This window comes from Coregonus lavaretus (assembly GCF_964263955.1).
Source record: "Coregonus lavaretus genome assembly, chromosome: 8".
NCBI classification, from domain to species: domain Eukaryota; kingdom Metazoa; phylum Chordata; class Actinopteri; order Salmoniformes; family Salmonidae; genus Coregonus; species Coregonus lavaretus.
The window spans coordinates 26,573,085-26,584,672 of record NC_139995.1 but is presented as its reverse complement, the minus strand read 5'-3'; the positions used below and the strand labels follow the sequence as shown (position 1 = coordinate 26,584,672).

The 11,588-nt window shown below is 44.4% G+C and overlaps 1 protein-coding gene across 1 annotated transcript; it reads right to left on the bottom strand.

The window, feature by feature from the left end:
- Positions 1–7,069: 7,069 nt before the first annotated feature.
- Positions 7,070–11,588, bottom strand: LOC311133791 (small ribosomal subunit protein bS16m-like). Its single transcript, XM_084167363.1, has 3 exons — positions 11,469–11,588; positions 10,460–10,726; positions 7,070–7,471 (listed from the first exon to the last, which is right to left on the bottom strand). The coding sequence occupies exons 1-3, from the start codon at positions 11,479–11,481 to the stop codon at positions 7,350–7,352; spliced, it is 402 nt and encodes a 133-aa protein (XP_084023489.1). The 5' UTR covers positions 11,482–11,588; the 3' UTR covers positions 7,070–7,349.

The window sequence follows — 11,588 nt, the reverse complement described above, 5'->3', positions numbered from 1 at the left end:
GTTTGTGTTGGAAGTTGACATTGAGTTTTCTACATCAGAAGAGCAGTCATCAACAACACTTACAGTGTTCTTCATCTGTCCAGCTGTGGTTTATGGATTTGTTTCTGTGGAACTCTGCATTTATTTGTAACTCCAGGTGAGGATGTTATGTCTGTAGTGGAGGGGGCTGTAAGTGATTCAGTTGTCTTTGTAGAGTTTGTAGTTGTGAATGATGTGGAAAGATGATCTCCTGTGGTTGAGAACGTAGTTATACTTTCCTCTATTGGTTGGCTTGTTCTTTTGAACCCATCTTCAGTAGTTGTCTGCATGGAAGAATGGTCCACCGTGGATTGTTCAGACTCCATTGTGATAGGAATTGATGTGCTTTGGGTTTGAGTTGGAGTTACATCTTTTCATGTAGTAACAGGTGAGGATGTGATGTGTATATAGAGGGGGACGTTTCCAATTCACTTGTCACTTCCGGTTCACTGGGGTTTTCCACGGATGTTACACTTTAGGTTGATTTGAGGTTTTGGGCAGATGGTCATCCACTACGTAGTGCTGTCAAGGGCTTCTTTCAATTGTTTTGAAAGGTTTATAGAACCTGATAATTCCTTATCAGTAATTGTAAAATTGTTTGTAGACTGTTTTATTTTTGCCAGAATGTCCCATGATTCTTCCCAGTGGAATCTGAGTGAGCTTGTCACTTTGAATATTGATCTGGTTAAACATTGAAAGAAAACGTGCTTTCACTATTTCTCTATTGAATTTGTACATTTCCTACATGCCACTCTGCCTTATTTCAACATTCCTGAATATTCAAAAGGAATATTTTAACCTTGTGAATTCTAAATGAAAAATACAAATCTAATGCATAAAATATGAATATGTAATAAAGCAAACAGCTAATATTTCTAAGCACTTTGTGTATGGCTCAGTTGGTAGAGCATGGCGCTTGCACCGCAAGAGTTGTGGGTTCGATTCCTCGTGGCCACCCATTCGGGAAGTGTATGCAAGCATGACTGTAAGTCGCTTTGGATAAACGCGTCTGCTAAATGGCATATATTATAGCAATGTGTACCTACCAATGTAGCTAAATTCTCTGAGCAGCATACAGTATTTAGGGCAAAGTAACTCATGATAATGAATTATGAGCCTTTTGATAAAAATGTTGCATGTCTCTTTTCAGCATTACAGGTGGTAAGGAATTGTATGTGTAGTTGTCACTGCTCAGTAAGCATCATATTAACAATCTGTGTCATATTGATTTTGAGATAAAGTAATAATGTCACGGTCGTTGAGAGACGGGTCAGACCAAGGTGCAGCGTGGTATGCGAACATGTTTATTAAACTCAATAAACATAAACAAAACAAGAAACAACATAACGTGAAGTCCTCAGGCTATACAAATACAAGCCTACACACGGAACAAGATCCCACAACTAAGGTAGGCAACCAGGCTACTTAAGTATGATCCCCAATCAGAGACAACGAGCGACAGCTGTCTCTGATTGGGAATCACACCCGGCCAAACATAGAAACACCACATCTAGATCCTAAACATAGGAATCCTAACATAGATCCTCACGCCCTGACCAAACCAACCAGAGACAACAGGCCTCTCAAGGCCAGGGCGTGACAGTACCCCCCCCCCCCCCCCCCCCCAAAGGTGCGTACTCTGGCCGCACCAACCTGACTCAATAGGGGAGGGTCCGGGTGGGCTTTCAGCCTCGGAGGCGGATCCTGCTCCGGGCGTGATGACCTCTTCCTCTATGCCTCCCCGTTGCGCCCCTGGTCTGGTCTGGACCTTGGCGCGATGCTTCCCCTCTCCTTCCTCCCACGATGCACCAAGCCCTGTCTGGACCCTGGTGTGGGAGACCCCGAACCTGGAGAGGGGCTGACGTCTGGGCCTGGATCGGCAATCCCCCCACGATGCACCAAGCCCTGTCTGGACCCTGGTGTGGGAGGCCCCGACCCTGGAGAGGGGCTGACTTCTGGGTCTGAAGTGGAGTCGCTGACCGGAGCTGAACTGGACCCCGGTGGAGCTGACTGCTCTGGCTCCGGAGTGGAAACGCTGACCGGAGCTGGACCTGGCATCGGTGGAGCGGACTGCTCTGACTCCGGAGTGGATCCGCTGACCGGAGCTGGACTGGGCACCGGTGGAGCGGACTGCCCTGGCTCCGGAGTGGAACCGCTGACTGGAGCTGGACTGGGCACCAGTGGAGCGGACTGCCCTGGCTCCGGAGTAGAACCGCTGACCGGAGCTGGACTTGGCACCGGTGGAGCGGACTGCTTTGGCACCGGAGTGGAACCGCTGACCGTTGCTGGACCAGGCACCGGTGGAACAGGCTGGGCCGGACTGGGGACACGCACCACTGGTCTGGTGCGAGGAGCAGGAACGGGCCAGGCCGGACTGGAGACACGCACCACAGGTCTGGTGCGAGGAGCTGGAACGGGCCGGACCGGACTGGGGACACGCACCACAGGTCTGGTGCGAGGAGCAGGAACGGGCCAGGCCGGACTGGAGACACGCACCACAGGTCTGGTGCGAGGAGCTGGAACGGGCCGGACCGGACTGGGGACACGCACCACAGGTCTGGTGCGAGGAGCAGGAACGGACCAGGCCGGACTGGGAACACACACCACTAACCTGGTGCGGGGAGCAGGTACGGGGCGTACCGGGCTGGCGACACGCACCACTGGTTTGGTGCGAGGAGCAGGTACGGGCCGTACCGGACTGGATACACGCACCACTGGCTTGGTGCGAGGAGCATGCACGAGGCGTACCGGACTGGGAACCGGCGCTGTAGGTCTACGACTGTACCCGTCCTTTACTCTCCGCGCCCAATCCTCCTCCAGTGAGGACTCCTCCGGGAGCCCCCACGAGTTAGGGAACAGAAACTCATCGTCGTCGTCATCCTCCGACTCCTCAGTATAAAACTGTTCCCATTCCTGTTCCGATGGTCGTAGGGACTCAAACTGGAACCCCACCGGGTGCAGTGGTCGGGGCTCTTTTCTCTCGATCCCCGACCACCCCTTTAGCCCCCCAAAAAAAAAATTTGGGGGCTGCTTCTCGGGCTTTCTCCGTGACCGATTCCTTTTGGGTCGCCGTTTCTCCTCTCCTGCCTGGGCTTCCTCCTTCGCCCAGGGTCCTCTACCGGCCAATATATCCTCCCAATTCCAAAATGACTTCCCCACCTGTGTCAAGGGTGTCTGCTGCTCCTGGGCACGCTGCTTGGTCCGTTTTTGGTGGGATCTTCTGTCACGGTCGTTGAGAGACGGGTCAGACCAAGGTGCAGCGTGGTATGCGAACATGTTTATTAAACTCAATAAACATAAACAAAACAAGAAACAACGTAACGTGAAGTCCTCAGGCTATACAAATACAAGCCTACACACGGAACAAGATCCCACAACTAAGGTAGGCAACCAGGCTACTTAAGTATGATCCCCAATCAGAGACAACGAGCGACAGCTGTCTCTGATTGGGAATCACACCCGGCCAAACATAGAAACACCACATCTAGATCCTAAACATAGGAATCCTAACATAGATCCTCACGCCCTGACCAAACCAACCAGAGACAACAGGCCTCTCAAGGCCAGGGCGTGACAAATAACATAACTATTAAATGAATGCATGATGATGTGAAATAATCTAATAAATTAAGATAGTCGCACACTCTATATATAAACTCCCAGTAATTTATTGGGTAAACCACCAACGTTTCGGCATCACTGTGCCTTCTTTAGGGTAATGTCATGAATGCTTGAACCAGGTTATGTAGACAAACAGTGTGTCATAATTATTAGCATGATGAGAATTAATTGAGTGAAACTGATAAAAGACAATAGTTTACAGCATTGAATATATTAGGCTATTGTTATCATATGGCAACATAATTAGATATTGTACATAATAGGCTTTTTATAGCTTAAAGTTTAATCGCCATTAGTCAGCACCTCTACACTAAATGTCTCTGGGTGTGCGCCAGCTCATGCTTTTTATTAGTGAAAGAATCTAATAAAACAGTCTTTAATCTGACAAAGGATAAACATGCCACCTCTGGCAGTTACTGGCAGTAGCTACAGAACATCTGCAGTCATAGGTTAGTAAGATTCTTTCCATATTTTCATGCATGTTGATGCTAATATTTAATGTTTTCAATGTTTAAGTTACTATACTTTTCCTCTCCAAGTTAGCATTGTCAATGTCAATCTTTTGTTTAATAAGTTATTGCTTCAGTTAAGGAATTTACCTATTGTGACAAATATAGTTATCATAATGGTAAGGATTATGGATGCCAGTCTTTTCCCCTCTGTGTCTCAGGATGCCCCACATATTTCCTATATTGTAATAGTCTCTCAGTCCAGAGATATTTAGAAAATGTCATCCACAGTCCAGTTAATTGTTTGAAGCCTGAGTAGTTCTGAAGTAAAACCTTTAAAAAGTTTGTATTATTTGAGTATAAATAATACACCAAATTATTATGCCAACTGGATTACCATATAATTACCAACAAAAGTCCCAATTGTGTGCCTTTGGAGCAAGGAATAGATAAAGCCTAATTTAGGCCTACATAACCAAAACAATCACTTTGATAGTAGCGCGATAATGTTGATGGGAAATCTGAATTTATTTGTCTTGTTCCACCTGAAACAACTTAAAAGTGTTCAAGCAATCTGAAGTAAATGTCACAAGTAAAGTACACCTGTATTGCAGTGCCAGGTGGTTAGGGAACTATATTGTCACGTATCAGTCTTTAAATAAGTTTGTTAGATCAAAATAAATATAATCTGGCTATATGACTATGTAACCACAAAAGTGAGACTATTGAAGCTGTTGGGTCTATTGAATTACCTTGCATGTAATACAGCATGTGGGTATGCTATTAATTCTATGTAGGCCTAAACATAATTATTATATTCTGTAACTACTGGTGGATAAATTATTCAATTAATTATTATTTCTTCCCCATCCTCTCCATATGTTAAAATGTCACCCTGCTTATGGTACTCAGTTATGCCAACTGCATTTTCACAATGGTGAAGTGGACTGCAGTTCAAATGTTGGTAATGTAATATTTACCCTAAATCCATCAATCAGAGATGTCTCAAGTTTTGAGGGAGCGTGCAATTGGCATGCTGACTGCAGGAATGTCCACCAGAGCTGTTGCCAGATAATTTAATGTTCATTCATAAGCCGCCTCCAATGTCATTTTAGAGAATTTGGCAGCACTTCCAACCTGCCTCACAACCGCAGACCACGTGTAACCACGCCAACCCAGGACCTCCACATCCGGCTTCTTCACCTGCGGGATCGTCTGAGACCAGCCACCCAGACAGCTGACGAAACTGTGGATTTGCACAACCAAAGAACTTCTGCACAAACTGTCAGAAACCATCTCAGGGAAGCTAATCTGCGTGCTCGGCGTCCTCACCAGGGTCATAACCGACTTCAGTGGGCAGATGCTCACCTTCGATGACCACTGGCATGCTGGAGAAGGGTGCTCTTCACGGATTCATCCCAGTTTCAACTGTACCGGGCAGATGGCAGACAGTGTGTATGGCTTTGTGTGGGAGAGCGGTTTGCTGCAGTCAACGTTGTGAACAGAGTGCACCATGGTGGCGGTGGGGTTATGGTATGGGCAACGAACACAATTGCATTTTATCTATGTCAATTTGAATGCACAGAGATACGATGACGAGATCCAGAGACCTGAGGCCCATTGTTGTGCCATTCATCTGCCGCCATCACGTTTTAGCATGATAATGCACAGCCCCATGTCACAAGGATCTGTACACAATTCCTGGAAGCTGAAAATGTCCCAGTTCTTCCATGGCCTGCATACTCACCAGACAAGTCACCCATTGAGCATGTTTGGGATGTTCTGGATTGACGTGTACGACAGTGTGTTCCAGTTCCCGCCAATATCCAGCAACTTCGCACAGCCATTGATGGAGTGGGACAACATTCCACAAGCCACAATCAACAGCCCGATCAACTCAATGCAAAGGAGATGTGTCGCACTGCATGAGGCAAATGGTGGTCACACCAGATACTGACTGGATTTCTGATCCACCACCCCTACTTTTTTTAAATGTTTTAAGGTATCTGTGACCAACAGATGAATATCTCTATTCCCAGTCATGTGAAATCCATAGATAAGGGCCTAATGCATTTATTTCAATTGACTGATTTCCTTTTAAATGAACTGTAACTCTGTAAAATCTTTGAAATTGTTGCATGTTGGGTTTATATTTTTGTTCAGTGTAATTATTATTATTTTTAAATCTAAAAACATATTTTGACTTTGTCATTATGGGGTATTGTGTGTAGATAGGTGAGAAGAAAATCAATTTTGAATTCAGACTAACACAAAATGTTGAATAAGTCAAGGGGTATGAATACTTTCTGAAGGCACTGTATGTCATTACTCTCCTATGTTTGACGGACTGAAATATTGCGTCCAACATCCAACAGGGTCACACTTTAAATAAAGTACAACTTATATAGCATGCATAAAGGTTTCATATGCACTACAAATGCATCACAAATAATCTACAAGCGTATGTCATGCACTATAAATGGTGTATAAACATACACAATGAGTTGTGACATTTGGCAATTCACCCTACAGTGTGAATGGTTATGACACCCTTTATACATAATTTATAGAGTATGACATACGCTTAGATGATGTGTGAAGCATTTATGTAGTGCTAATGAAGTCTTTATGTATGCCATATGAAGCCTACATAAGTTGTTCTTCGTTTAAAATGGGACCTCACAAAGTTAAATGATTGTCCCACAGGGGCCTCTATGCAAAATGCTTCCACATTAGTTTTATATTGGCAGCATGTCAGTAGTGGAATTTCTGTAACCACAGCTCACAGGGTTAAGCCCAATTGTAAACCAACTTAAACAAATTGTTCATTGCATTTATCAGCATTTGATAAGCGACTGAGCTAATTCAAGATACTTCCTGAAAATCGTATTAAAAGCCTTAATTGAGCTATTTGGCATTTAGCCAATGTTAATCTTAAAAATGTATGATTTGGAAACATTGAAAGTATCCCAAACACAATGCTAATTTATAACTTTAATTGACCACAAAAAAACAGTTAATCAAACAAATGTCTTTGCTATTGAGATGTGAATACGCAGCCCTTATCATAATGGTGAAATAAAAAAACACAAATAGCAGGAAAAGCACTGTTTATGAATATTCATAGTTCACATAGAACAAAGGCTTTCACTGGAAACAGTCAACCTTTTGGGAGGGGAATGGCATTTATGGCTGTCCTTCGTGTACAGTTTCCACATCCTGCTATGCTCGACAGTCCCACATGTTCCAGCACTGCAGCGCTCATAGTTCCTGCTGCTTAACTCCATCCTCTGGAGCTGCTTCCTCTGCTAGTTCTGCCAGGGCCCTGCGACGCTCTGTCTCTGTCACCGTCATGGGATGCAGGGGGAAGAACCCAGCCAGTCCTACAGGATCAGAGATGGAAGGGATGACAGTAACTTAGACCACATAGATTCCCAGGTAGCATTGAGACTTTAGTGGAAGTATTGATTACATTTAAAAGTATACTACACTGAACAAAAATATAAAAACGCAACATGTAAAGTGTTGGTCCCATGTTTCACGAGCTGAAATAAAAGTTTTGCTTAACAGCATCATCATCATCATTACACTGGTGCACCTTGTGCTGGGGACAATAAAAGGCCACTCTATAATGTGCAGTTTTGTCACACAATACAATGCCACAGATGTCTCAAGTTGAGGGAGCGTGCAATTGGAATGCTGACTGCAGGAGTGTCCACCAGAGCTGTTGCCAGAGAATTGAATGTTAATTTCCCTACTATAAGCCGCCTCCAACTTCGTTTTAGAGAATTTGGCAGTACATCCAACCGGCCTCACAACCGCAGACCACTTGTATAGCGTCGTGTGGGTGAGTGGTTTACTGATGTCAACGTTGTGAACAGTGCCCCATGGTGGCGGTGGGGTTATGATATGGGCAGGCACAAGCTACGGACAACAAAGACAATTGCATTTAACAATGGCAATTTGAATGCACAGAGATACCTTGACGAGATCCTGAGGCCCATTGTCATGCCATTCATTCGCCACCATTACCTCATATTTCCCAGTCATGTGAAATCCATAGATTTGGGCCTAATGAATGTATTTAAATTGACTGATTTCCTTACATGAACTGTAACTCAGTAAAATCTTAGAAATTGTTGCACGTGTATGCTGAGCATGTGCTGACCAACTGGCAAGTGTCTTCACTGACATTTTCAACATGTCCCTGACTGAGTCTGTAATACCAACATGTTTCAAGCAGACCACCATAGTCCCTGTGTCCAAGGACACTAAGATAACCTGCCTAAATGACTACCGACCCGTAGCACTCATATCTGTAGCCATGAAGTGCTTTGAAAGGCTGGTCATGGCTCACATCAACACCATTATCCCAGAAACCCTAGACCCACTCCAATTTGCATACCGCCCCAACAGATCCACAGATAATGCAATCTCTATTGCACTCCACACTGCCCTTTCCCACCTGGACAAGAGGAACACCTACGCGAGAATGCTATTCATTGACTACAACTCAGCGTTCAACACCATAGTGCCCTCAAAGCTCATCACTAAGCTAAGGATCCTGGGACTAAACACCTCCCTCTGCAACTGGATCCTGGACTTCCTGACGGGCCACCCCCAGGTGGTAAGGGTAGGTAACAACACATCCACCATGCTGATCCTCAACACGGGGGCCCCTCAGGGGTGCGTGCTCAGTCCACTCCTGTACTCCCTGTTCACCCATGACTGCATGGTCAGGCACGACTCCAACACCATCATTATGTTTGCCGACGACACAACAGTGGTAGGCCTGATCACCGACAACGATGAGACAGCCTATAGGGAGGAGGTCAGAGACCTGGCCGTGTGGTGCCAGGATAATAACCTCTCCCAAGACAAAGGAGATGATTGTGGACTACAGGAAAAAAAAGAGGACTGAGCACGCCCCCATTCTCATCGACGGGGCTGTAGTGGAACAGGTTGAGAGCTTCAAGTTCCTTGGTGTCCACATCACCAACAAACTATCATGATCCAAACACACCAAGACAGTCGTGAAGAGGGCACGACAAAAGCCTATTCCCCCTCAGGAGACTGAAAAGATTTGGCATGGGTCTTCAGATCCTCAAAAAGTTATACAGCTGCACCATCAAGGGTTAAGCCCAATTGTAAACCAACTTAAACAAATTGTTCCTTTCTTTTATCAGCATTTGATAAGCGACTGAGCTAATACAAGAGACTTCCTGAAAATCGTATTAAAAGCCTTTATTGAGCTATTTGGCATTTAGCCAATGTTAATCTTAAAAACGTATGATTTGGAAACATTGAAAGTATCCCAAACACAATGCTAATTTCTAACTTTAATTGACCACAAAAAAACAGTTAATCAAACAAATGTCTTTGCTATTGAGATATGAATACGCAGCCCTTATCATAATGGTGAAATAAAAAAAAGTAGGAAAAGCACTGCTTATGAATATTCATAGTTCACATAGAACAAAGGCTTTCACTGGAAACAGTCAACCTTTTGGGAGGGGATTGGCATTTATGGCTGTCCTTCGTGTAGTTTCCACATCGAGAGCATCCTGACTGGTTGCATCACCGCCTAGTATGGCAACTGCTCGGCCTCCAACCGCAAGGCACTACAGAGGGTAGTGCGTACGGCCCAGTACATCACTGGGGCCAAGCTTCCTGCCATCCAGGACCTCTATACCAGGCGGTGTCAGAAGAAGGCCTTAAAAATTGTCAAAGACTCCAGCCACCCTAGTCATAGACTGTTCTCTCTGCTACCGCACGGCAAGCGGTACTGGAGCGCCAAGTCTAGGTCCAAAAGACTTCTCAACAGCTTCTACCCCCAAGCCATAAGACTCCTGAACAGCTAATCATGGCTACCCGGACTATTTGCACTGCCCTGCCCCCCCCCCCCCCCCCCCCCCATCCCCCTCTTTTACACTGCTGCTACTCTGTTTATTATTTATGCCGTCACTTTAACTCTACCCACATGTACATATTACCTCAATTACCTCGACTAGCCGGTGCCCCCGCACATTGACTCTGTACCGGTACCCCCCTGTATTTAGCCTCCCTACTGTTATTTTATTTTACTGCTGCTCTTTAGTTATTTGCTTTTATTTTTTTTACTTAACACTTTTTTCTTTAAAAAGCTGCATTGATGGTTAAGGGCTTGTAAGTAAGCATTCCACTGTAATGTCTACACCTGTTGTATTCGGTGCATGTTGCAAATAAAAATTGATTTGATGTTGCGTTTATATTTTTGTTCAGTATAGTTAGTTTATGAACCTGTGAGTCAGTGTATTTTCCATGATGTAGGTCTTACACTGGTCATTTCAATAAACCTGTAAAGTGTGTGTTGTCATGGTGAGGGAACACACCTAGAAGTTTGGCCACAGGCTTCGTTGGATGTGCACCACAGCCCATCCAGTACTTGATCCTGTCGGAGTTGATGCTGACCAGTTTCTCATTGTAGATGTTTGGCAGGGGGTCATAAGAGCCTAGCTGTTCTATGTATTTACTGTCTCGTGCTCGCTTGTTGTAAGCTGCCACAATGCGGTAGAAAGGTCTGTTAGACTGTTTGTGGCCAGCCATTGCCAATCTGATGACAATGTGTCCTCCATGGTACGTCTTCAGTAGGAAGGATGCTGTAAGGATAATACAACAAAATCAGCATTGTATTGTTTCGTTAAAGGTGAAATGCATATGCAATTAAATTGGCTGATGTTTTCATTCAAAGAGTAAGCAATTAGTTGGGACCAGAGTTCGGGTGGTGTGTTTTGTCAGGTAAATAGCTAGGTCAAAGGTTATCAGGTGATCCGCCAGGTAAATTAGGGATTCACACTGTTTTTACTGCAAAACACACCACAACCGCTCCAATAACACTATGCTATCTATCTGCAAAATACTTGAATATGGATCGCCACCCGCCACAACGGTAATTTAACATGGTGGAGCTCTATTTTAACATAATCTTCAATAGTCTTTAAAAAAAATTATGCACTCACTAACTGTAAGTCGCTCTGGATAAGAGCGTCTGCTAAATTACTAAAATGTCAAATGTAAATGGAAACACCACGCATCCAACAGTATTTCATGTCTGGACAATAACAAATTAGCAAGTGGCCATTCCATACTACAAATAACACTCAATTTCTAGCTATTGTGTAGCTATCTGTTGTGAATTTCATGAAATAAGCATTACTTATCAGAAACATAATTGATATAACTATTAACTAGCTATAGCTAGCTAGACACCACAATCATGGAGTAACGTTACTGTACTTAGCTAACGTTACAGACATTTCGGCCTTGCTAATAAGCGTACCCCAACGTGCTAGTTGGCCCATGTTGACAGCGTTAGTTAAATATCAACCTTATCATACTTACATAGATGGACCATGTTTAGGCAAAAGAGGTCAAACAAATACGTTAAAGATCGAAAACGTTTTCAACATTACAGAAAAGAGCACTTCTAATGTGACATTCGTAAGGGTGCAGCCATTTTTA

What these genes read in the sequence shown, in the direction of transcription:
- LOC311133791 (XM_084167363.1), bottom strand. An exon ending in GCCTGTGGCCAAACTTCTAG is followed by an intron (nt 7,472 to 10,459) that starts GTGTGTTCCCTC and finishes CTGATCCTGTAG; the next exon opens with GACTGGCTGGGTTCTTCCCC.